General features: G+C 34.5%; 1 protein-coding gene across 3 annotated transcripts in view; it reads left to right on the plus strand.

Moving 5' to 3' along the window:
* Positions 1-26,712, plus strand: part of LOC106666269 (H(+)/Cl(-) exchange transporter 7-like) — a 105,132-nt gene that overhangs the window by 44,154 nt on the left and 34,266 nt on the right. For all 3 annotated transcript variants that reach the window (XR_002910813.1, XR_001340401.2, XM_014393349.2), the window contains exon 2: positions 12,801-12,893. Coding sequence is in view for 1 of the 3 variants with exons in the window: in XM_014393349.2 (XP_014248835.1) it covers positions 12,801-12,893 (93 nt within the window). In the remaining 2 variants the exon portion in view is untranslated. The remainder of the gene's footprint in view (positions 1-12,800; positions 12,894-26,712) is intronic.

A 26,712-nucleotide genomic window follows, 5' to 3' on the forward strand; every position in this document is an offset into this window, starting at 1 on the left:
CAGGTACACTTCATCTTGGATATTAGTTTTCTAACTGATGACAATGGATACCCATTCCTTCTTAACTCATTTTATTTTTGTAGTTAAAAATGTCTGTGCTTGTGGGTTTCTGCCAATCTAAATGATGTAAAGAGTTGAAGGCATTAACTATCTGGATTAGATCTTTCTTTTTCACTATCGAACAAAGGAATCTGCTTATTTCATTATTAATTTTATGAATACATTTTTATATCTACGTTTAACCCAATCAATTAACTCATTCATAACCATGTCTGCGGAGGAGGAACAAGGGGGTCTCCCATTGCCACACCTTCCGATTGTTCATCTTTGTATTTGAAATTGAATAACCCATTAAAAGTCGTCAAATGGAGTATTCCATTTCTTTCCACTTCCTTAGTACAATATATGTTATGCCTAATGGCATGTTCGTGAATAAGATTCAACGTGCAAAGACACCAAAATTTCAACCTCCTCCATTGTGTAATTACACAGCAATTTTTTTAAACGAATCGATTTAAAATATCTGCAATGTATTTTGAAAACCAAAACCTGGAATATTACCTCACTCCGACGAAACATTTGTTCTATAATTTATTTTATTTTTTTAATTAATTATTTATATATATATATTTTTTTTTGACTGGGGCTTCCGACATCTAGGTCATTTCAGCCCCCAACTAAGTCTATATTCTATTTACCCTTTCAAACACTATATTCATACAAATAAATACATTCATACACATAAATACATCCATACAGTACACTCATTCCGTTTGGTCAGTGGAGTACTTAATATTCCTCCACCGGCCTATACTTAAACTGATAGATTGAGGTCGATAGAGTACTTTTATAAATATTCCGCCATCGACCCCGAACACACACTCTTACGCTCTCAACGTTCGAGGGGCGATGATGACGTTATATGTGAAATATAACCTCACCCCTCCCCATTCACGCTAATAAATACATGCACTCAGACAAAACATATAGACACGACACATAAGACATATTATATACAATAAAAAACCCCAATTTCAGGGGTACTCTGAAACTTTCTTATGTCCGGCGGCATGCCTGCACGCTCTCTGTATGGAGCCAAGGTATGACACGCCTCTACTATGTGGGACACATCGAGCAACCTTTCTTTGCATAAGGGGCTCCTGTTTTGTTTATTGGTGTTTAATTTGTTAGATTTGACTACAATTTTGTATACCGATGGTATTATGAAATTATTATAAAATTTTACGACTGTGATATACTTGTAATTACTTTGTGAAAGAATCCGTTGAGTAATCAGCAAAGAGATTAAATTTTTTATGCGTACAATGTAATTTACATAAATATCAAAAGTTATACATTGATGTTGGAAGTCTTGAGTTCTGAAACTTTAGGGAACTTTACAATGAAGATTAGTCAACCATTTATAAGCAATTAAGTGTCTGTAATAATGCCATAATAGTAGAGGAGGGAAATACTTGGCCGTGTGCACATCGCGCTCAACAGGCCTATAGAATAAGGCCAGGGAAAATTATCGCCCGTGAAGAAAGAGCATTTTTATCGTTTTTCTCGCCATTTGAGAAATAGTAGCCCGCCCGCTCCCGGCCGGTCCCAGCCAACTATCGACCAACTTTACAAACATTGTCTCGGGCATCTGTTGAATCCCCGCTGCCACCCACCTCCATATTAATTACTAACATATAATCCACCTTAAATCACCATTTTAATTACTATAGGTAATACGGAGCGTTTGAAAATTAAAGCTGAGATATAATCCTAAGCTATAAATATTCGCATTACTTTGCGTTCTTAAATTCCCTCCTCCTTTTTGCCCACCCGGAAGAACGTGACCCTCGAATTTACGGCTCAAATTAAATTATGCACTTAATGCCTTGTTATAGTACTACAGCCACTTTAATACCCGCCGAATGAATAATGAAAACTTAATCCTCTTCTGAACCTGAATCTGATATGGAACATTAGTTTGCTGAAATTTTTATACTAGCATTTTTCTTTCTCGACTAATGAATCTGTTTTTCGCTATTTATTGTTCTGATAGACTATAGACGCTTAAGACAACGTGAAAAAGGAAATTAGGCCTAAGAATTTCATTATTAAATGAAAATTCACTTTGGTGATTACGGACTTTCCATTAAATGCTACGAAGGGTGTTAAGTGAATTTTCACGTCTCACCCTCCGATGACGCTGCAATACTAAATTGGCTAAATTCGCGGGATGATTTGAAAAGATATTTGATTATCCCTTATAAGTTATATAATCACATTAATAAACCAATAAAAAATCCATTAGATCTCAGTATTTGCCATTAAATATTAAAAACTACAATTTAGGTATATTGGAAGTAATTATTCTAATTAATTATTCTTTTTATCTAAGGTTTTGGGTTGAGATGAAAAATTAACCTTAAATAAAGAGAATAATTAACCGGAATAATTATATGATAAATTATGACCACTAAGCAAATATGGATTAATTGTAAGTAATATTTTGTTTTTTTAATATTCCTTAAATTAGTTAAAACAATCAAAACTACAAAAAAATTAATCGAAAAATTTCATAAATGCAAAAAGAAAACGAAAAATCAAACAAAAAAAATGAGTCACTTCTGTATTGCTAGGGTGAATTTTCAAATATCCATTTCCGTCTCTTTGGATCGCCAGATGCAGATAAGTTAGTGTTGACCTTAAAGGGTTGTTGCTTTACAGGGAACACCCCCATTATGCGGTTGACAAATGAGAAATTCCTTTTCGAGAATAGTCCGGTGTTGTTAAAGAAGAGAGGCCGATGGAACAGTGATCGCCCTTTCAACAGGTTTGCACAGCCCTTTTATTCGATTCATCCCTCTGACAAGAGCCTCCGATTTGTTCCGACGACCTAATTAGACTCTGTCAATTAACAGTCTATTCACGCCCTGAACTGGCCTTCCAGGACGCTTGGTAATTTCCACTCGACAGACAGGTGACATCGAGAAATAAAAATGCCACTTCTCATCACTTTCTATACCGTCATTCCAATAATGATTCAACGACATAAATGATTTCTTCCTGTATATGAAGACACCAAGGACACCAAACAAATAACTGAAGACTTATAGGCATGTACGTACTTCCATGCGTACCATTCATACGACTGTACCGCTAGGCGTTTAGAGCATTTCATTGTCGCAATAAGAAAGTGAGTTTTTAAATTATTATGGTGCTTTTTTCATGTTCTACACATTTTTTTTCTAAGAGGGTGTTTCAGCTACGAGATTATTGTGAACCCTCGGGGTGCCGGTACTTTTGGAAAAAAAACAAAAAAACATTTGTATGTCAATCGAATGCAGGGCCGCTGGATTCGAACCCGGGCCTTTTTTTACCTTATTGTGAAGAATCTCCGGGGCAAGGCCACGTTTATCCAGCCTTGGATTTTACTTGGATACTTAGACTTACATGGAATCCACTAGACCCACAAGACAAGAACTCAGCAAACGATACTAAGAACTTAGACGTTATTGTTGGTTGATGTGCAGTGGAGGGGAAAATTGTTTTTGCAACGTGAATGTACATTGAGTATATTTTTCTTCAATCAATCTTGTCTTTTACTTTTTGGACAGTATTCGATAAGCTCAAGGTGTTCTTGGATATTAAAGGTAGCTTGAATAAGATTCGAGTTAGTGGATAAAATTGCTGTATCGTCCATGTAGGTGGTTATGATGGTATTAGTGTGTATAAGTAGGTCAGCAGTATAAATGATATAAAGGATGGGATCTTTTAGGACGCCGGCTTGTGTTGCTTGACTTCCGAGAACTCGTTGCCGGACCTTATTCCGGAGCAGCAGTCTAGTAGTAAAGAGTAGGTAGAAAGCGTTTAAGTTTCTAAAGCATGCCCGGGTTCTATACCCCTAACAAAAGCCTGTGCTACATCTAGCAACGCACTCAAGCAATACTCTATAATTACTAGAGCAGAGAAGATAGTTTCGACAACTCTGCAACCTTGTCGGATTGTGGAATTCTGAGGAAGTATGCCGAATCGATGAGAAGGAATGATTGTACGAGTATCTAGGATGGATATACAACCAGTAACTATAAAAAAAATGAATCTATCGAATTTAGTGATTTAGAGTGATTAGATATTTTTATTAGTAAGTATGAGAAAATCAGCTTGATCTTTTCCCCTCATATTTGGCCGGAAGAAAAGATTAAGAAATGTAAGAAGAGAAATCCTCAGGGGTGCCCTCTTGTCAAAATATTGCGAAACGAGGCGAGTTAATAACCCTTGGCCCGTTCGCGATGAAAATATGAATATGTACGAGCATTTTCCAACTTGGAAAATATTCAGGACCGTCCTTTTTGTTTTAAAAGCAATTATTTCCACCATCCGCCTTTGCTTTCGGCAATCCTTGTTCCAATTTCAATTACTGCCTTTCTAAAAAAAATTAACATTTATCTCATTATGAAAAAGTTATTGCGATGGAAAATATTTTTAATGAAATTGCAATCGCAAATAATAGTTTATAGGTTTATTTATTTAAAAAAATGTTAAGTTTTTAAATCCTTACTCAGAACAAAATGGACGTCCTGGAAAAACTCGTTAGAAGGGTTCAATCCAGTCGCTTTAGTTACATAAAGTTCTCACTTAGAAATGTTCCGATACCACAAGAACCTTGATGAACTGTTTAAAATCAGCTGTAATTTGTTCGATGGAACTAATTTGCTGGAAGGAGTCAATAGTGAATTTGTACTCGGAATTCCTGGGTGGGGGATTCTCTTCTGATCGGAAGTTGTCTTCGTTACGTTTGAGTAACTCTAGCCCTCATTGGTCCCAGAGTCTCAAGTTGTTCTACAAGAAAAATAGTCAATATATTGGGTGGATTGACTTTTAGCATGACTAGTTTGTTAATAGGCGTGCATTCCGTTGAATCCCCATCAGCGAGAAGTATTTCTGAGGGAATTTAATTTGTTAACCATGTTAACTTAAAGGCGATTCATGTTTGAATAATTTAAACCGCTCCGGTAATGTTTGTAGCAATTCATTAAATTTCAACGTATATTTTAATAAAACTATTTAGAGAATTTAGGAACTTCCTAATTGCCATTTTTTTAAATTAATCTTATTTGAATGTAATTAATTTAAAAATCAATATATGTTGACTTGATGAAATATATTTTTGTAAAATTAGCTTTCTTGAAAATGACCCTTTCAAATATTTACATAACAAGAAGATAATTTTCAATCGTGAAAATATGAATCAAGTGCTCATACCCTTCTAATGAGTATGTGTAACCTAATCAGTGTATGTAGCCAACTGTTTACGTGTATGCAGTTGGTCAGAATTGTATCTGCTCTTTTAACTGATGTATGATTATGTATGTTGTTATAATTGATCTTGTGTGATGAAAATCCCTGAAGGTAATACTATTGACCATTGGATTGTGGCAGTATATGCCAGTCATTTTTGTGATCTTGTTGATGTTTTTTCCAGAAGGAAAGCCACTCGATTTGATTGTCTACGTGAGGTCAAGAGTTCAATTCTCATCTGGAACAATTAGGATTTTGTAGTTTGGTCGATTCTGAGCATTTTGCCAGACCCTTTTCGGTTTCTCGCCATCTTCAGTGGTAGGTCTGGCAATTGGGCTTTTACAGACAAATCAAGCTATGCTGATATTGAAATGATCGGAAAGAACCAAACTTCCCATGACACTAGCTCCTAATAGCGATTAACTTTTACATCATATTAGGAACATGGACAATGACAATCAGAAACCCCTAAAAAATCTGATTTTTATTGGAAAAAACTTTCCACATCAGTTGTACTTATTCCGATCTAATTATTCTTTGCTGGTAAGAGGTGGTAGCCCCAAAGAGTAAGTTCACGGCTTTAAGTTGCAAGTTCATTTGTTTTATGATAACCTTGCTTTTTACGTCATCCTAGCATCGGTTAATTATTTTGTAGAAAGGATCAGTTTAGAATAATTTCTTATTCACAAAAATCGTGCATCGCCTCAGCAGACATGTTGCAGTAGTTCCGAATAGAGCTCTGAAATTCTAAAGTGACAAATCTTTTGAAACAAATTTACATTGAAGAACCCTCAAATTAAAAAATTAAAACTTACAATAAAAACTTTTATTTAATGACGTTGAATTGTGATCAGTACCTGCATCAGGTTCGGTCGAGTTACACGGTTGTATGTTGTACATTTTTTAATGAAACCTTTTGATTTTGGTTCTAATTAATTGAGACAAAGTTCATTAAACAGAGGACTAGTGATTTTTGTCAGTTCGGAGCCAATAGTGTTTTCTAAAATATCGCTGTTTACTAAGACTGTAGACTCCAATTCCTTTTTGGGCCATATTTGCACATTCTGCTCATTGAGTGTATCCTCGTCATCAAATAAGCATCCAAAACGCGCCGATTCATCGGCCGTCATTTTTCTTATCTAATAATCTTATACTAATTTTCATTTTATATTTCTTTATTGCACAGATCAAAAGTTTAACAAATAAAAACCAAACCTACGTTCTCCAAGGTATAGCTTAGCATAATAGCTGAAGCGCTTTTGATTACATATTTTCCTAAAAAATAAGAGCGAACGTCATTCTGTGGATGAAGCTCACTTTTTAGCTCTTCTTGGAAAGCGCAGGTCATATTTGAGAGAGTCTGATAAAAGTAAAGGATAAATGCAAAATAATCGTTGCACAGGCTTTGAGCCTTGGGTTTAGCATTGTAAATAACGACCAAAACGATATTCTCCAATTATATCCAAAACACCACCCACTGCAAAATGGTAACGACCCTTAAACAGAAAAGGTGTTAGGTGCTAACTGTATAAAATACAAGGCACGACGAAGGTACGCAATCAACATAAACAACCTACAAAAATGAAAATCTCTGACAAAGGGCGACAGAACCGTTAAACTCATAACACAAATAGTATAATTTCACTACAAAGCAAGACAAAATGTCATCCTTAGATCATATTAAGGGCACAAGGTGTTTTTTTTGTTTAGATATGTCATTACTGTATGTAGTATTTAGTAGTCGTTAATTAATGATTATTTTGAGATCGTGAGATGCGGTCTGGTTTGACGTTGGTTTAGAAAAAAAATTTCTTTAACGTGCCAACGTTTCGGTCTTTATTGAGATCATCTTAAAGGCACAAGGTGTTTTTTTTGTATAGATGTGTCATTACTGTATGTAGTATTTAGTGGTCGTTAATTAATGCTTATTTTGAGATCGTGAGATGCGGTCTGGTGTGAAGTATGTTTAGAAAAAAAATTTCTATAACGTGCCAACGTTTCGGTCTTTATTGAGATCATCTTAAGGGCACAAGGTGTTTGTTTTTTTGTATAGATGTGTCATTACTGTATGTAGTATTGGGTGGTCGTTAATTAATGTTTATTTTGAGATCGTGAGATGCGGTCTGGTGTGTCGTAGATTTCAGAAAAACATTTTCTTTATTGCGCCAACGTTTCGATCTTTATTGAGATCATCTTCAGGGCCTGGGATTTACAAACATTGTTTAAATTTAACAAATACATGTAGGATACGGAAAAAAGTGAATTTATACAATGCAAAAAAATTATTTTTTATATTCAATCAAAGTATTTCTACTAATTCAAAGAGTTTGTTTTCTGCGTAATTGTGCCATTTTCTCAAAACAATCCTGACATACTCATTCTTTTTGCTGATAAAACAAAACAAACAGTAGCAATCAGCAAAAAAGAGCACAAGGAAAAATTTAACAAAATTATCAACGACACTAACACATACGGCACAATCAAATCAGACCCTACCCCTTCTATCACCAAACAGACAAACACAATCCTCAAAGAAACACTTAAACAAAAAGAAATTGACATATACACCTACAAATCACTTCAAAACAACTCTCCAACGACCCCGAAACTATACGGATCTGTAAAAACACACAAACCTGAACACCTTCTAAGACCCATAATTTCATTTGTAAATTCTCCTACATACAACATGACAAAATACCTAACCAACATACTCAACAACATCACAGATAACACATATAACGTTAAAGATTCATTTCATTTCATTAACAACATTAATAATACTTACATCCCCTCACACTACTCTCTCATAACCCTAGATGTTTCATCATTGTTCACCAACATTCCAATAGACACTACACTGAACATTATTAAAGATAAACGGCCCAACATAACACCACACACAAGTCTATGATAGAATACTTCATAACAATGGTTCGACACTGCTGTATTAAAGGATATTTTACACACAACAATTAATTTTACAAACGACTATTTGGCATAGCCATGGGTAGCAACCTAGGCCCGACACTTGCAGACATAATTATGACACATCTATTAAACACAGTCATACCACAACTTCCTTTCACATTACCCTTCCTCACTAAATACGTAGATGATATATTGACAGCAGTTCCCACAGATCAAATTCAAACTACATTAGATACATTTAATAGCTTTCACCCACGCCTACAATTTACACATGAAATCGAAAATAACAAAATTGGTATCAAAAACCAAGAAACACAGATCGCTACCTCAACTTTACATTACACCATCCTCTTCATACAATAATAAACACGGCCAAAGGGTTACTTCACAGAATTATTACCCTAAGCCATGAATCATTTCACCACAAGAACATAAAGATATACAAACAGATCCTCCATAACAATCACTACCCTAAACACATAATCAACATAATAATCAACAACTACAACTCAACACTAACACCATCCACTATTACTAATAATATTACATCAAATCTATCAAATACAGACAAACCAACATACATTCCATACTATTCATTCACGGCTTATCACATAAATTAAACACATTCCTCTCTTCCGATAATTTTAAAATAGCTTTCAAAAACTGTAAAACAATTCACATGCTTTTTTTCCTAAATTAAAGATCCCACACCAATAACAAATAAATCTGACGTAATCTACAAAATCAGTTGTTTAAATTGTCCGTCAACTACATCTGTCTTACATTCCAATATAAGACAATGGATAAGAGAGTAAAGCAACATATCTATGATTGCACAAAACCCAAGCAAAATCCTACAGCACTCGCGACCCACCATTTTGAACACAAACACAACTTCGACTTCAACAATCCAAAAATATTACACACAGAACAAAACAATCATAAACGTAACTTTTTAGAAATGGTTTACATCAACAGAGATAAACACAGCATCAATTACAGAACAGACACATGTAAACCCAGTCGCAGCTACGCCAATATCATTAACCAAATTCAATATCGATAACATACAAATATCATCACATCACACAAAACATATAGCATATAAAACATCACATTCCACACATCAAACATTTTACATAACCTAATTTTTCAACAATTTAGCTTTCCTTTTCCTAATTATCCCCGTCTATATAATCCTGAAAGGATAATCTGGCGGAACCATTACCCACATTTTTCCCATCGACGGTTCTTTTCACTTTAAAGAAGCCAACTCTTTACATAAAAATGTCTTTCTATACCGACTTCCTCCCCCACCCCTTCAAAGTCCAACGTATATAAACATAAAATAGCAATATCTCACTGGCACTCTCAACACGGCACACAAGAATGGCACAATTACGCAAAAATCAAACACTTTGAGTGAGTAGAAATACTTTGATTGAATATAAAAAATAATTTTTTTCCATTGTATAAATTCCACAACCTACATGTATTTGTTCAATTTAAACAATGTTTGTAAATCCCGGGCCCTGAAGATGATCTCAACGAAGATCGAAACGTTGGCACGATAAAGAAAATATTTTTCTGAAACCTACGTCACACTAATAAGGATATGAAATGTCAACAGAACAGTAGGTAAAAAAATGTTCTTACTTTTACTCCCCAAGTAATTGCTGGCCATAAAATGAGGCAAGTTTACAAAAATAAAATAATAATTAAAACCAAGTGAGAAATGAATTTAATAGAGAATAGCAGAATGGATATTAACCGAAAATGAGCATAACATAGGAGTGATTGTTTAGCATATTATATCCACAGGATCTCAAGTAACCTACTTGTCGTACCATGAAATGTGCAGCTCAGTTAAGAAAAGCGGAATTGTACTTAATTTTTTTTTCATCTTGGTTCAGATTCCGCTTTCAAAGGAATAACAGACGATTTCGTCTGGTGTACAATAAGACCGCTATTAGTCAACGCCCGCCCGGTGGCGGCGGAGGTGTGGGCAGGAGTTTATGAAGCCGGTCCAAGTTCGCTCCGCATAATTAATGGGACTCATGTCAACTGGGTGTTGGCGAAATCATAATGCAAACATCTTACTGTGAATTGAATCAAACGGATTTTCAATTTCTCGTCGGTAATTCCGTTCCTTCCAGGGCGAGAACTTCGAACAGAATATCTTTCGAGTCACAAGCCAACCCTTCATGAGTACATTTTTTAATTCAACAGGTAATTTTCCTCCAACTTTATGTTATCCCAGTTAATGGATGAAAATTATCAAGGGAGGGACTTAAAACGCGATTTGAATTTTTAAAAGACTAAATGAGTACTCTCCTGTGGTTTCCTCTCTTACATTGTACATGCGGTAGGATGGTAAACTGTTTAAAATCCCTATTTACTACTATAAACTTGGAACATTTGGTTAAATGAGAGAAAAATCTGATTTATGTATAGTTCTAACAGTCTGAACACTTATCACTCACTAACTTATCCAATTGTTAACGAACTTTCCTAAATATTTTCTTGTGGTTCTATCTGTAACAATCTAATAGAATATTTATATAATATAAAATATATAATAATATAATATATATAAAAAGTATGTTTCTTTTTCTATTATCAGTCATTGTTTTGCTAAGGCAAAATGAGTGAGCACTATGAGAATAGAATAGGACATGTTATCCTGATTCGTGTTGCACCTTCTCATACAGCAAGGTTGACCTGAAGAAGTCTTCATGGCCCCAAAGGAAGTAGAAGAGCCTGGGCCAAGCTTTATCCACAATCTCATGTATAGTACGTAATTAAAACCTGTGCTGCTATTTGCGTTATGAGCCTAATAGCTCGTCGAGGTTTTTCTTTTTTCCCGCTTCTGGCGACTGCGTATCTCCATCGCAATCTTGTATTTCCAACAGCTGGTACCTTTTTTCAGGGTCGTTACAATTTTAAAGTTAAGTTGGGTGACGCTGTAGCGATAAGTTGGAGAACGTCGTTTTGGTCGTTACCATTTTGAAGTTTCGTTCGGTGAAGCTTTAGCCGTAACTTGGAGAAGAATTTTGGACATTCCGGGGGGGGATTTTTATTTCACCAAGTCGTCTTTGTATGTCGACTGCGTTTCTTAATTATAGCCTTGTACTTCTAACAGCTGGCACCTTTTTTCCTAATTCATTCCTATTTTGCAGTGCAGATGGGTGGAGCTTTGACTATTACTTGAAGAAAGTCATTTTGGTCAGAGCTACACTTTGGACCCGTACAAGGATTGTTTTGTCTTTATCCTTTTCCAGGATAAAGAGTATGTTTTCCTGTTTTCCCAGTAAACTTAGAAACTTTTTTAACCTACTTTTTTTTGTTTATATTGTGGGTTAGGATATGCTTCACATTCTTATTAATTTTGCACCTCCCGCATTCTAGTTGACAGGCGGAATCTGTCAAGCAGAGTCAAAATGCGGGCATTATTCAAAGGATGACATTTGTTCTTGAATCGTTGGATCAAAAGCTTTTTGTATTATAGCTTGCGTCACTTCATCCTAGCTTTAAATTTCCAACAACTGGAACAACAATTTATTTCCTCGTAGTCATTACCATTTTGAAGTGCATTTGGGAGGAGGCGAAACATATAACATATATAAATAACATCCGTACTTGTATTTGAAAATACTCAAAAACGGTTGTGCCACTGGTGGTATGGACCCTACGATTTTGCTATTTATCGAAAATTCATTTTTCCATCTTGTCGGCTATTGAAAGATTTGCCTCCATGATGGAGTTGAGCGTCTGTTAGTTTCCTATTTGTTACTACTATTTTCAGGCCACCCCCTTTTTGTCAGGGGCCTTCAAGAGGTTCTTTACCATTTTGTGGTGCAGATCAATGGATTAAGTTTTGTCTACTATTCGGAGAACGTCATTTGATGACTATAAAACAAAGCTAATTCTTGGCGCTGACTAAGGAACTTTTCGCCTTTAGTATTTAGCATCCTGACGCACCTTCAACTAAAGGAAGGAAAACGCTTTTGTTTACGTTTATGGCTCACATCGTTTTGGAATTTTTTTACCTTGTTTAATACACGTGTTGTTTTTTATTTCAGCGCAAAAATCTTTCTTTACGATTCTTGGTTTAATCAAACTACATGACGCTTTTTCTATCTTTACGACGTTTTGCTCGTACTTATTACCTTGGCCTTGATTTAAACTTTTGGATATTTTGCCTTTTTGGGTACAGTTTGACTCTCCCTTGTTTTTTTCTTTGCTCCATTAAATTTCTTTTTTTCTATATACGTCATGTATTTTTTCTTTAAGGCTGTAGCTGCAAGTTGCAAGGTTCACACCTTCTTCCTAGCCGCTCATGATCGTTTCCAGCCTTTTAACCGATTATAAAAGATAAAGTTTCAAAATATAGGCTCCATTATCATCGATAGCTTTTTGATATTGTTAACATTATTAAGCTTTTTATGTTTTATACAATTTTCCGAATGTATAAATATTTTTTTTAACTATTTTTTCTATGTCCAACGTTTTTACCATTATAATCTGATAGTTATAAACTTTGATTATATAATTTGATGATTTTGTTTCAGAACCCGTCTTCATCCGCCAGCTCATCCTCTTCGCGGTTGCGGACTGTCAGGGCCAAATCCGGATCACTCAGCTACATCTCGTCAAAATATGAGGTAAGACACTGCTTGGATTCATTCGGGTCGATACAATAGAAAACACATCCTTTGACCAAATTGAGCTTAATCGTCAAGCTAAAATTGCCCCTTTTATCCTAAGAAAGAAAGAAGAAAACTTTATAATATAAAATTATTCCTGTCTCCCTTTTATTTTCTCCGGCCTCGGTGGCAAGAAAGATATTGTATGACTTCGGCCAAAGTTGTTTGTTTTGCCACAGCCGCTTATGAATGGTGGTGGCGGTGGCGGAGGGAGATTGCGTAACCCAAGTTGCCCAGTTTATGCCCACCCCTGCTGCCACCCTACTGCGGGTGAGTAAACACCCCAAGGATTTAACTGGAAATACATACCAGACTTCCTTTTCAGTTCTGTAAGCATAGGGCCGAATTAACCACGAAAAACCCCTCGAGGAGGTTCTCTTTAATTATAAACCGTCCTGCGAATTAAGAAAAGCCTGGATAAAGTTAAATTCGGGGGATCTGTCCAGTATAAAAATCGAAACTTAATTTCGATGTGTAGACAGTTTGTACTTCAATTTGCGGAACAGCATTCCCGAAGCGGTTATCTGAAAGCAACTTAAGAAGTGGGTTGATGTCGGAAAACTGAAGTTTATCATTCGTAGAGATCCTCACTGGATCGGTTTTTCTAAACGAGTAAATTCTTTATAAAAAAAATGAATAATTATTACACACACTTATAATCGGATAAATATTGTAACATTTTTGAATAACGATGTGGGGTGATGTACTGTTTGCTTGTTTCTTATTTTCTTGGCAGTTCTATTTAATAATTTATTATCATTTTCTTCAGGTTTGTATTTAAAAGAAATTAATACTTGGAGTTTGAACATCCTTGTATATATTGGGTTGTCCGGAAAATAATGCAGGATTTTAAGTTTTCATTAAAAAAAATCTATATAAAATATTCTGTTTACGTTTACAGGATTACTCATTTGTATGAATGTCAACACTTATTAATCCTCTTCCAAATGATATTGTTTGTTTACCTCTGTAGCATTCCGCTACTTGGAAATAATTCAGTCATCCTTATAATGTCAAAGCGAGAATTTCGTACGATTTTCTTTTACGAGTTTAAACTCGGCCGAAGCGGAGCCCAAACGGCTAGAAACATTAACCAAGTCTGGGGCGAGGGTTGTGTTAATGAGTGCACTGTGCAAAGGTGGTTTAAAAAATTTCGGGAGGGAGATTTCAGCCTTGAAGATGAAGAAGGTCGTGGAAGGCCTTCCTCTCTTAATGATGATGTTCTGCGATCAGTGGTGGAAGAAAACCCCAAAACAACTGTTCGAGAACTTGCAGAGCAACTCAAAGTCAGTAAAACGACCGTCGCTGACCACCTCAAGGCGATTGGAAAAGTGAAAAAACTCGAAAATTGGGTTCCACACTCATTAAACGATCGCCAAAAAATCAGCGCTTTGATGTTTGTGCATCACTTCTTTGTCGAAACAAAAATGACCCATTTCTGGCCAGAATTGTTACATGGGACGAAAAGTGGATTCTCTACGATAACACTAGACGTTCTGGACAGTGGCTCGACAAAGGAGAAGCTCCAAAGCCCCCAACTCATCAAAAAAAGGTAATGGTTACGGTATGGTGGGCTTCATTTGGTTTAATACACTACAGCTTCTTAAATCCTGGCGAAACCATCAATGCTGAATCATACTGTAACCAAATTAATACCATGCATCAGAAATTGGCAGTAATGAAGCCCTCTTTGGTCAATCGGAAAGGGCCCATTTTGTTGCATGACAACGCTCGACCACATGTGTCACGTGTAACGTCACAAAAATTATTGGAGCTTGGCTATGAAACTTTGCCTCACCCACCCTACTCTCCGGACCTCTCGCCTACTGACTACCATTTTTTTAGACACCTGGACCACTACTTACAACACATAATATTCAAAAATCAAACGGAACTGGAAAATGCATTTATTGACTTTATCAATTCTAAAAATTCTGAATTCTACTCAGACGGAATTAATAAGTTACCAACACGTTGGGAGAAATGTATTGAGAGTATGGGAAATTATTTTGATTAAAGAACATTGCTTTAAAGTAACTAGTTTCTTTTTTTTTTGTTTAATACCAAAATCCTGCATTATTTTCCGGACAACCCAATAAATGGCATGACTGACCTCAGAAAGCGATGTGCCGAAAACGTCTTTAAAAACAAACCAGCGAGGGTGGGAGAACCAGGTTGATAGTAGACGACCAAACAATGGATATTCTTTAAATTATGAAGTAAATTTAGTCGGTATTGAAAAAAATAGACCTACTTTCAAACAAAATTACATTTTATTATCTATCTCCAATATTTATCTCGAAAAAATGGCTTCAGTTGAAAGATTAGATAATCAGCATAATACAAAACTTATTATATTTATTGCTTTTAAGGTACTCGACAATTTTAATATACTTGAAAATCTGTTGTAAATTAAAGTTTAAAAAATATTTGGTCATATTAAAAGCTAAAACCTTTTTGTGATTAGCACACTCAGAAAGTGTTATTGGACTGAAGAAGACGTATAGTTTATAAAATCTAAATATTTAATTTACACTAAAGCATTCCAGATTTAGGAGGATAAACTTAACTCAACATAATTAGTAAATATTTGTTAACCAAGAATTTGTTTAAATTTGAAGAAAACAAATAATTCGAATTTTCGTTATTCTTATTACCCTCGAGAAATTTGTTGTAATGAATGAACTATATTAAAGTAGTGATAATGGGGTAACAGTTATTTTCGTATATCTGAAACAAAAGAGGTTTTCATCTGAAATTTATTTCTTGGAGTAACTAGCTTATTGTTTCTTGCTATTAAGAGTCAAAGCTATGATTTTCATTGTATTAATAACACAGCCAAGGGAAACTTCATTTTTATTTTAGTGGATTATGATATAATTAAAAAATGCTTTTTAATCTCCTAAATAAATTTTAATTGTTTGGTTTTGGGTTATACAAGCTAAAATCTGCACATGTATTTACATACACTTACACATGTACAGAGTTGAGCTTATCACTTCTCGCAGTCCACGGCAATTCCAGCTTTTGTAATTTACAATAAATTAGCGGCAAATCTGGAGAATCACCCACCCGAGTGTTGGCAGTCGTTCTTATCCGACCAAGGGCTCCAGGGGTTAACGCCAGCTAGGTAATTTCAGACCCCAATGTAATCAGTTTCTAGATCCATACCCATTCACACTCTCACCCACTCTTAAATACATTCTCACCTATTCACATACAAAACACTCAATGAGGGTGATGGATAACTTGGTATTCCTCCATTACCTTCTACACATATTATATAACTAACCTAGCCATCGACCCTCTCAGACTACACATTCACGCTAAATACATTCACTGCTATCACATGCAAGGTACACAAAACTATCAGTACTATCTACAATAAAACAACTGTGTTTCCTCCAAAAATCGGAACAGGGGACCAAAAATTCGCTGCCGTGCTCAAGCACGAGTTGCATACTTCAATTAGGTGAGGCACATCGAGCAATCTTTCTTTATATGCCAAACACACACTCCAGCCTCGGTCAAAAGCATATCCGTGCATCAACCTCATGTCCTATCCTTAATCGGGAGGATGACCCTTCTTCTGCGAGACAGATCTTTGAGGGCCATCTGTCGACAGTGCATTACATACGCGAGTATGCGATTTAATTGTTACATATTTTGTTATTAGCGTAAATAATTGGATTCGTTGTTTGAATTTAAAACTGAATTGGGTTGAATTAAAATTAAGTAAATAAGTCATATGACCTTTTGATTTTGGGTTTTACTCAATGTTGAAATAATGTTTGCACTCAGGCAGCTCGTTTATAATGACCTTATGACCTTATTCAGCGAATTGAAAAGCCAGAGGTGGTGACACTTTAACCGGATTGATTTATTTCGGCAATAAATAAGATTTGTTCTTGACAAAATATCGAAAGTAATAAGGGATCGTTTGGGTCATTTGTTACAAGTGCCTGTCAAGAATGCGAGAGGGAAAATGGTATTTTCAAATATCCACCCTTCTTCTCTCGCCATTCTTCTGATTAAAGTTACGTAGTGTTTATTAATAAACTATGATTCTATGTTTTACCAAGATCCATTATGACTGTTATAAGTTATACAGTTTATACAATAATATCTGCAGTTCAAAAATGAGGTTAAATACCTATGAATTCTCTTAGAGAAGAAATTAATCTGGTACCCTCATCTGTTGTAACACATCATAACCAAAAGTGGTCACGAGAAAAATCCTATGTAAATCTGAGGACTAAAATAAAAATAACAAATTGATTACATAGGTCTGTAATAAATCCTGAGATGCTCATTAATCTGGAGGGCTAAATTTCAACGAGGTACCCAAAAAGTAAGCAGAAGGGAAAATGACAACGTATATCAGCTTCTTTAAAAACACGATTTAACCTACCTCTGTTGGAAGCATATTTCAAAGAAGAATACAGGAAAAGGTAATGCAGTCTCCAAAAACAAATAAAAATATATGAAGAATATGAACTAACGATTTCGGGCATATAACAATAATAAATAAAATCAGACATCATTTTTGGAAATGAGGATTGAAAAGAGGATATAAACCTGGAAGCATACCTTGCAATATCCAATAAAACAGATTGCAAAGGTGAAGAAGAAAGCAGGATAAAATCAATACCTATAAAGGAAGCCAAGTATATTCGATGTAAACCCAAAATATGAGCCGTCAAACTCATTAGAGAAGTATAGCTTGATCTTTCAAGCTGAAAACATGCTATTAATGTTTAATTCATAAAAAATCTTAAAAGAGGATACACTAACAAAAAAAACATTCGCAAGAGTAACTTCGGAACAGCCAAGTGGCCCTAAAAGCATTAGCACTAGTTAGTCGGTGAATGCATCTAAAACCTGGAAAAACATAAACCAAAACCTGACGATATCTTGGTTACTTGAACCCAAAGGAATATCGGATAATGGACAAGTAGACACTCTGGCCAGAAGGGGATCTGATAAAACACCTATAGGCCTAGAACCTATAATTAATAACTAATAAACTTAACAAACAAGAATTGCAATATCCATATCATTCGTGAAAAAGGAAGTCAATTAATCTGAACTAAGAAACTAGGAAAAGTTTAAAAATAAGCCACAAAGCTGCAGTTCTTGGAGATTACCAAAACCGCCGTCTCCAAGTGTCCTCGTCATCATCATTTGATGTAAGTTTGGTGGTCATCACACTATTCAGTCAAACGTGTAAAGAAACCTCCATTACACAAAAAATTGATTTTGTTTGTTGTAAATTCAATGACATTTGCCATTTGGATAAAGTACTGTTTGTTGCAAAGAAAAAGAACGAGAAAGGGTTCATATCTAATAGGTCTGCTCTACCTAACCCTGTTTATTTATTAAACCAGTACCAACACCACCACTATAAATTTTGAAAATGTGCGTTTTTAACTTCCTCGTGCACGTCAATTATTCAAATCCCTCTTGACATTACAAACCGTGGAATTTCAATATTACCCGTGGTTTAAGTATTCCGAGAATCATGCATAATTAAATGTACTTTTTGTTATTAAAATTTCCAAACATAACATTGTCTTTATATTTGTCCAAGTCGTCTACTAAGCTGTTGCCTTTAAGTCTTGTGTAAGTATTCCACGTCAGTCCGCTGTCTAGGTATAGGTCTAAGTATCTGACTTGATTGGTAGTCGGTAGCTCCTTGTTATTGATGTTTATTGGTGGGCAAGTCTATTTGTTTTTCAGTGTAAATGTACACTGTGTACATTTTTCAAAAAGAAATTATAAGTTAGAGGCTAGACCAAACAAGAAAAAACAGGCGGACCAGGAAAATAGAATACGTTCCAACTAGTCCCATCAGTTCGCAAACGTCAACAAAAAAATTGTTGACTTTAATCAAACAATTTAATGTGTATTTAATTTCAGCGAATGTTGCGTTATGGTCGTTAAATTTTGGCAGTGAGAAATTCTCTTTTCAGTGGAATGAATTTGGTCCACTCGGTTGGCCTTAATTTCGTTCATTACCATATTAATTCATTTTTTGTAAATGATGGTTCAGATTCAGAAATCTGTAAGCAGGCCCAACATTTACAAAAACAGAATCTACATACTCACCCCACGCTCATCATTTCATAGTCTGATTTAATAAAAATGACATTTTTTAACTAGTGCGGATATACCGATAGAATGGCTTTATTAACGTTGTGTTAAGTAACGATCCGAGTTTATTGTAAAGAGTGATAACGTTCACAATTGGAATATCTCCAAGCCCACGTGTTGCTGATAAACTACGATGTTTACTAGCAATATTTATAACTTAAATTCTCATTTTATTAGTGCTGAAAACAATGCAACATTGTTTCTCTACTAAATCTATCTGTATAAATACTTTATACATTTGTGAAAATTTGCCTTAATAAAACTCATTCTTCTATTTTCTATAAAATAGACAGAAATGTCTCTTGTAATTGTTTTTAATTATTTTTTTGTAAGATTTTATTGAGTTGTTTCCCTGGGAGGCGGTCGTCGGCAAGCAAGAATATGGATGTAAAGAACCTGGACTTGATGGGCCGTGAAGTCTCATCCTAAGTAAACACACTTGATTCACAACCAACACAGTACGTCTATTTGATAAAGAGAAGGAAACGATTGTTCAACAGGAATTAATTCCTCCAGGAAAGAAACAATTCAGAAACTGTTCTAGAACCTTGAGCGAACTTTTCAAAAATATATTTCACTTATGCAATTAGATTAATGGGAGAAAATAGCATACAAGTTCAATTAATAAAACTTTTAAATGTGCAAAGATGTATACAGAATTGTTTATAAAACAAAAACTGCCCAGGTCTTGTTCAAATCCGCATTATTTATAAGCGTCCGTAACCCTTGCTGTAAATTTTAACAAGGAACGCACGATTTTATTATTTATACGGAAGGGACTTCACATACGTAAAACATGATATTCACAATTGAAACAAGTTACATCAGTTCATTTCACATCTATTGATTTATGGAGAAGTGGTTCCAACTTTACTCGGTGCTCCATTCACACGGAATTAATACACAAAGCAACCGTGTGTGAATGGAAAGTTGTTTTTTTTTTTGTTTCTGTGTAAAATGGGGCCCGTAAATAACTCGAAAACGGTTGAGAAATCAGGCAAAGTGAAAGGTGATCAATTGAAATCTTATTAAAATTTCCTATCGATTGCTAAAAGGGCGTCGCTCGAGGACCATTTCCTGGCTCCACCGCTCAATTTGAAGTTTTCGTAAAAAGTGCAAAAATTAACATGTTCCCGAATTTTTGAATTTACTGATGAAGCTAAGAAAACATTGAAAAAGCCAAGGTCTATGACTTAAAAGGCAGAAAAATATGCATTTCCAAAGTTGACCATTTTTCATGCGAAAACCAGGCGATCGTTTTTTTTAAATATAGATAAATTGTAGCATCCGGATCTTCTTGGTCCGTGTATTTTTTCTAGTTTGGCAGTTAGATTCGTTCAGGATTTGGGCAACCATTGCCAGAAAACTACGTATTATGGAAGAAAACTTCTGACATAACCAGTGATAATAGGCCGACCATGGTGATTGAGGACTTCTAACCACAACACCATAGTAGTCACGTATTTCATCAAATATGAAAAAGAAACTTATATAATTTTGCAAAACAATAAGAAGAAGAAGAACGTCAAAGAAGACGTAAGAACATAAAAAAAACTGGCCTCCTGGTTTTTGCACGAAAAAATGGCCAACTTTGGAAAGAGCATATTTTCTAACCCTTTTAAAACACAGACCTGCGCTAGATCTCATTTTTAGAAAATTTTACGCTAAATAAGATGGCTTTTTAAATGTTTTCTTAGCTTCAGTCATTCATCAGTAAATTCAAAAATTCTGGAATGTATCAATTCTTGCACTTATGATTCTTCCTTCTTGAAGGTGGGATAATAGGTCATCACAAAAAAACCACAACCAGTTTTTATCCACAACGTTTCGGATTTATTTTAATCCTTCCTCAAGTGAGTTAACGCAACAACATTAAAACGTTTGTTTCTAGACTGAATAAGTACCACACTGGCTCTTTTTTTTAAATAAATTGTTATAAAATATTAATGACTAACGACCACTTTTTTAACCATTGCGTTAACTCACCTGAGGAAGGATTAAAATAAATCCGAAACGTTGTGGATAAAAACTGGTTGTGGTTTTTTGAGATGACCTATTATCCCACCTTCAAGAAGGAAGAATCATAAGATTAACTGTTGAGGTCAAAATATAAGAAAACATCAATTTTTGCAGTTTTTACGAAAACCTCGAATTGAGCTGTCGAGCCAGGAAATCGTCCTGATCTATCCCGGCTTTCAAGAATGCAATAATTTTGAAACGTCATCTTTTCGCAAATTTTACGCTCTACAACTTTTGTACCGAGCACTTTTCAAAAAATGACTATGGAAACGACAATTCTCACTTTTTCTTACTTTGACCTTCAACTGTCCATAAACACTTGTTTACCTCATCACAGAAATTTAGCTTTTCTTTCCCATTTCACAGATATTGTTTGGCGGTTTGGCTTCGAGTAACGTATTGAAACAATAGGTTTATGTATAGTAAAATCGGGAGAGAGTTTATCGTTTTTTTTTCCGTGAGCACGTAAACCATCCTTAACCATGAGCAAGTAAAAAACCACTTTTTGCCCAAAAATCGCAAATAACTCGAAAATAGTTGACAAAATCAGGTAAAGTGGAAGGTTATCAATTTAAAGCTTTTTAAAATTTCCTATAGATTGCTAAAGGGCGTCGCTCCAGGACGATTCCTGGCTCCACCGCTCAATTTGAAGTTTTCATCAAAAGTGCAAAAATTAACCCGTCCCCGAATTTTTGAATTTATTGATAAATGACTGACGCTAGGAAAACATTTAAAAAGCCATCTTGTACAGCTTTAAATTTTCGAAAAAATGAAAGCTAGTGCAGTAAGTGCCTTAAAACTACAGAGAAAATATGCACTTCCAAACTTGGCCATTTTTTCGTGTAAAAACCAGGAGGTCGGTTTTTTGATAGGCAGTATAGTTAATATAGATAAGCTGTAGTTTAATCCATCCAGATTTTCTTGGTCTGTGTATTTTGTCTAGTTTGGTAGATGCGTTCAGGATTTTTCCAACCATTTCCAGAAAACTACAGATTATGGAAGAAAGCTTCTCACACAACCAGCGAAAATAGGCCGACCAAGGTGATTGAGGACGTAGAACCACAAAACCACTTTTGTCACATATTTTACAAAATATGAAAGAGAAGACTATATGATATAAAAAAATTGTAGTTTTGTACTTGGTCCGTCTATTCTCGCTGGTTTAGCAGGCAGACGCGTTTAGGATTTCAACATCAAACTACAGAAGATTTAAGAATGTATCAAAATAACTTGGAAATCAAGATCCATCGATAAGAAGAATGAATTCCACTTTAATCCTATCATTCGTAGAATGCTGACATAGAGAAATATTTGACTAAAATTGTTTTGGTCCGCCTATTCTTGCTGGTTTAGCAATCAGACGGTTTTAGAATTTCACCAACCACCAACAAAATAAGGAAGAAAGCGTCTGACAACAAAATTTATTAAAAACCGGAGGATCAAAGCGATCACTGACAACAAACTTCAATCTCACTTTATTGTTAGAGAAAAACGTTATCTTGGTTGCTGGTTGAGTCTATTAGACGATTTCGACTATTGTTTGTTGGTTTTGAGAGTTTTCGATACTTGTAAAATTGTTTATTCTACTGTTGAATATGGTTGTTTACTTATACATTATCATCGTATTAGTTTTTGTTGATTTATGACTGCTACATTCAACAGTCCAATTTTGTAGTAAAATCTTGAAGTTATTTCATAGAAATTGATGAAGAAATTAGAAATTAAATTTTCAAAAAAATGAAAGCTAGTGCAGTATGTGAATGAAAATGGCTGAAAAAAATATGCATTTTCAAAGTTGGCCATTTTTCTTGCAAAAACCGGGTTCGGTTTATTTTGATAGGCTGGATATTTAGTAAATGTAATTATATTTTCTGATATTCCTCATTATAACGTTTTATGAAAAAAACATTGTCAGAGCAAGCACATTCAAAACGAACGCATAGGAACAGGCACGATCGTACGTTGTTCTTCTTGAGCCTCTAATGGGATTAAAAAGAGAGAAAACCTGGAAAACCTCAATGAACTCGTAGGCTGGTAATCCCCGAAAGCGGTTTTCAAGTCGGTTAATACTTGTTAGTACTTGATAAACCGAATTAGGGACGAAAACTGACTCCCCTTAAACTTTCTAAAACAAAACTCGATCCTTATTAGAAGAAGGGAAAGCTTTATTTCATAACTTTTTTCTCTGTATTTTCAACTTAGTTATACAAGTTTATATTTATTTAAATTCCTATGAGCATTACTCTGGAAATCGTTTTATTAATTACATCTATTATATAAACACTTTTTGTGTCACAGTTTGTCAGCAATAAAAACTGCCTTAAGGTACGACGTATTTTCTTAAATGTAAACGATTTGAAAGTATAATTTGTAAAACTATACTACATCTATTATTCAACCAGTTACGCACAGAAGAAAATGAAATATTAAAAAAAGGAAACATATTTCTTCAGAGATTCTTTACTTTTGTTCCTAGTATCGAACGTTAATGGGGTGGAAAGGGGTAAGGACGTGATACCAACATTGTGCCTAGTTAAAATTGATGAGCAGCCCCCACTGACTCAGGCTCAACCCCTCACGTTCGTTATAATAATTTCATCCTCTCCTTTTCAACCGTAGGAAAGAGGTTTCACTAATCATTACAGATTATTAAACAAAATAAAATATAACATAGTTTTCTTCCTGTCGATATGGATCGTCGCGGATTCTCTGATGCAAATGTATTTTTTGTATTTTTGCCAACGCATTGTAATAAGAATCTATTCAAGATAGGTTCAATTTTCTTTACACAAGAAAAATATCAAAAGATTATTTAGTTAATATGTATTTTGTTTTCACATCACTTATAATTTTTTTTTCTAATTGAGAAAGGCTCACAATTTTCATTTTCTAATTTTATTAACGATTGAATTCTACGGATACGCTTGAATTTTTAATACAAAAGTGTCGCGTAATGTTTCAAGAAATGCGATGAAAGTACACAAGGGAAATCAAAGGTTTAAAAAATTCATCCACTTTCCCGATCCTGGATTTTTCTTGTTTCACCTTTTCACCGGCTTCGATATTGCCTTTTGTATGTTTTCAGTGGTTTGGCCCACCTTGATAACGTTTTCATAAGGTTTTTCATCTATTAATTAATTGGCACAATAATTGATCCACGTTTTAAATATATACTTCCTTTTTTCTTTCTTTAATACAATTTTAATAATGATGTTGTATTCATTCCTTTTGACAAAATTTTCGAACAACCCAAACAAATTGGCTACCATTAAAATAATTTAGAAATTCTACATGTCACTTGTAGTCCGATCGTTTCCGTGAAGCAAAAATAAATAAACAAAAATTATTCATTTAAAAATGCTGGGAATTTCTGAACTAAATTTTATTTGAGATATATTAAATAAGGCAAAACACCTAAAAGGATACAACATACCGAACCAGCTAGAATTGTCGGACCATGAAGATAAGCTTCCATTTTTCTATGTGGATTTTTTCATAATTTGAAGACAAAACCAACGAGAATAAGTGGACCAAGATGATCAAAATTCAATCACACTTTTGTCGAATATTTCGTGAACTATCAACCTCGATCCGCAAATCCTCGACGGGTTTTTTTTCAGTCAGACCATTTTTATAATTTTGCTAATTATTACTGTCAACCACTAAAGATGACTGAAACCATCTAACAGACCAAACCGGTAATGTGCAGACCAGGATTAGGAACCTATTAACTTACAAATTTACTACAGGGCAGATCCCAAACAGCAATCTCACAAAATCCACTTTTCATCTCCAGCCACTGTTCATTTTTGTGGTATTCGACTCTTTGGGTTCTCAACTGTATAAAGTTTATTTAAATTATCCAAAGTAAGTAATAAAATCATCATTTTAACAAGTAATATGAAAATAATTAGTTAATAAGAAAAATTTTACCTGTAACTTTACAATATTGTATTAATTTGATCCAATTTTTGCCAGTTATGTATTGTGAGAACAAACTGCTTTAAATATTAAACTTAAGATCATAAAGTGGTGCATAACTTTCCTTTTTATTGACATGTACAAAGAAACAATTTTTTGAAATTTAATTCAAAGGTTCAATGTAAAAGTATTTAAATTGGACAATAACCATGTTTGCAGGAATGGATCTATAATTGGGTTTTTAAGACATTTTTGAACTGTCATTTTAATGAGAAATGTCATCCATAAATGTTTGTTTTTAATGGTAACTCCTAAATTAAAAAGTTCTTAAATGTCCATTTTATATTGACATAAACTCGTTATGTTTCTATCGAAACTGCTGAATTGAACAATAAACAAGTATAAAAAATTAATAAGGCCGAAACACAAGTGATTAATTCATGGTAAGTTATTTTCTCACAAATGGGCAAATAAACCGGGGAATTTGTAACAGTTTGGATCCAACAGGGTAGAATCAAACACGTTACAACTGAACTGAGAAAGCAATGTATTAGTTGTCACATCTGAGGCGTTTGGAATACACAAACTACTCTCATACGAGTACATCCGGTTTTGAAATCTGTTTGCACAGTTGACAAGGGTGTTCAACACAGTGTTCCCTTTTTTATTGAACTTGGGTTAAAAGAAGAAAAAACTGAAAGTCTTTACAAACAAGCTTTTAGTTGATTAGCAATACTTGCGCATTTTTATGTAAAAAAAACAGTTATTCCTAAAACAATATTGAATTTTTAAAGGCTATTAATCATTTTCTTTTTTCCTGTTGAAAGTCTCTTGGAAAATAATTCCATTTTTTACTTATTGTCAAAGTTGACATTATTGCAACCGAACCACACGTGCACAAAAGGTTCACTTTGCACTATTCATTTTGGGTGTCATTTTTTCCCCCGTTACCACTTCACATTCAATGATCGAAGCCACCTGTTGAAAGCCCCAACCAATCGTGAAATATTCTTTGCCTCGGTTTCGTATTTCCAATAAGGACAGTTAAAATAACCGAATGATTACTTTAAAACCTTCACTTTATTCGGATTTATAAAATTCATTTATATGTTAAATTTATACCAATTGGTTTCTGATTATTTGTGAACGTGATAAAAATTAAATTTAATCATTCTACATTTCTTGCTTAAAAAATTTCGCGGTATTAAACATTTTTTCTTTTTGAAATATTTGACTGAAGGAGCCTTCTTAACTGTTTAGCCTGCCATATCTGTCCAAATTCAGAAAAAACCAAGCCAGACTATACCAGCGAGGAAGGACGGACCAAGACGATGGGAGATGGATCAGCCTTCAATTTTTCAACAATTCGGGAAAATATTTGTCTAAAATATTTTTTAGTTTAATCATCTCCGATCATCTTCCTACTCCTTGGATCTTGGCCTAACTCGCAGGATTTTGTCTGAAGTATTGGCCAATTTTAGTCGTTGACGGCAATAGCTGATGAAAAGGCCAAAATTATTGCAGTGAAACTAATTTCTTTTGTGACGAAGAATTATTTTTGAAAATATCATAATACTTGACATAAAAGTATAAATTACGACCCAGAGCATCTGAATTTTAATTTTAATTACTATACACCTTACTAGTAAATCCATGTATGTTTAATGGTCATAATTAAACGTAT

The sequence above is a fragment of the Cimex lectularius genome, unplaced genomic scaffold (genome assembly GCF_000648675.2).
Source record: "Cimex lectularius strain Harlan isolate CLEC.00 unplaced genomic scaffold, Clec_2.1 scaffold5, whole genome shotgun sequence".
NCBI lineage: Eukaryota > Metazoa > Arthropoda > Insecta > Hemiptera > Cimicidae > Cimex > Cimex lectularius.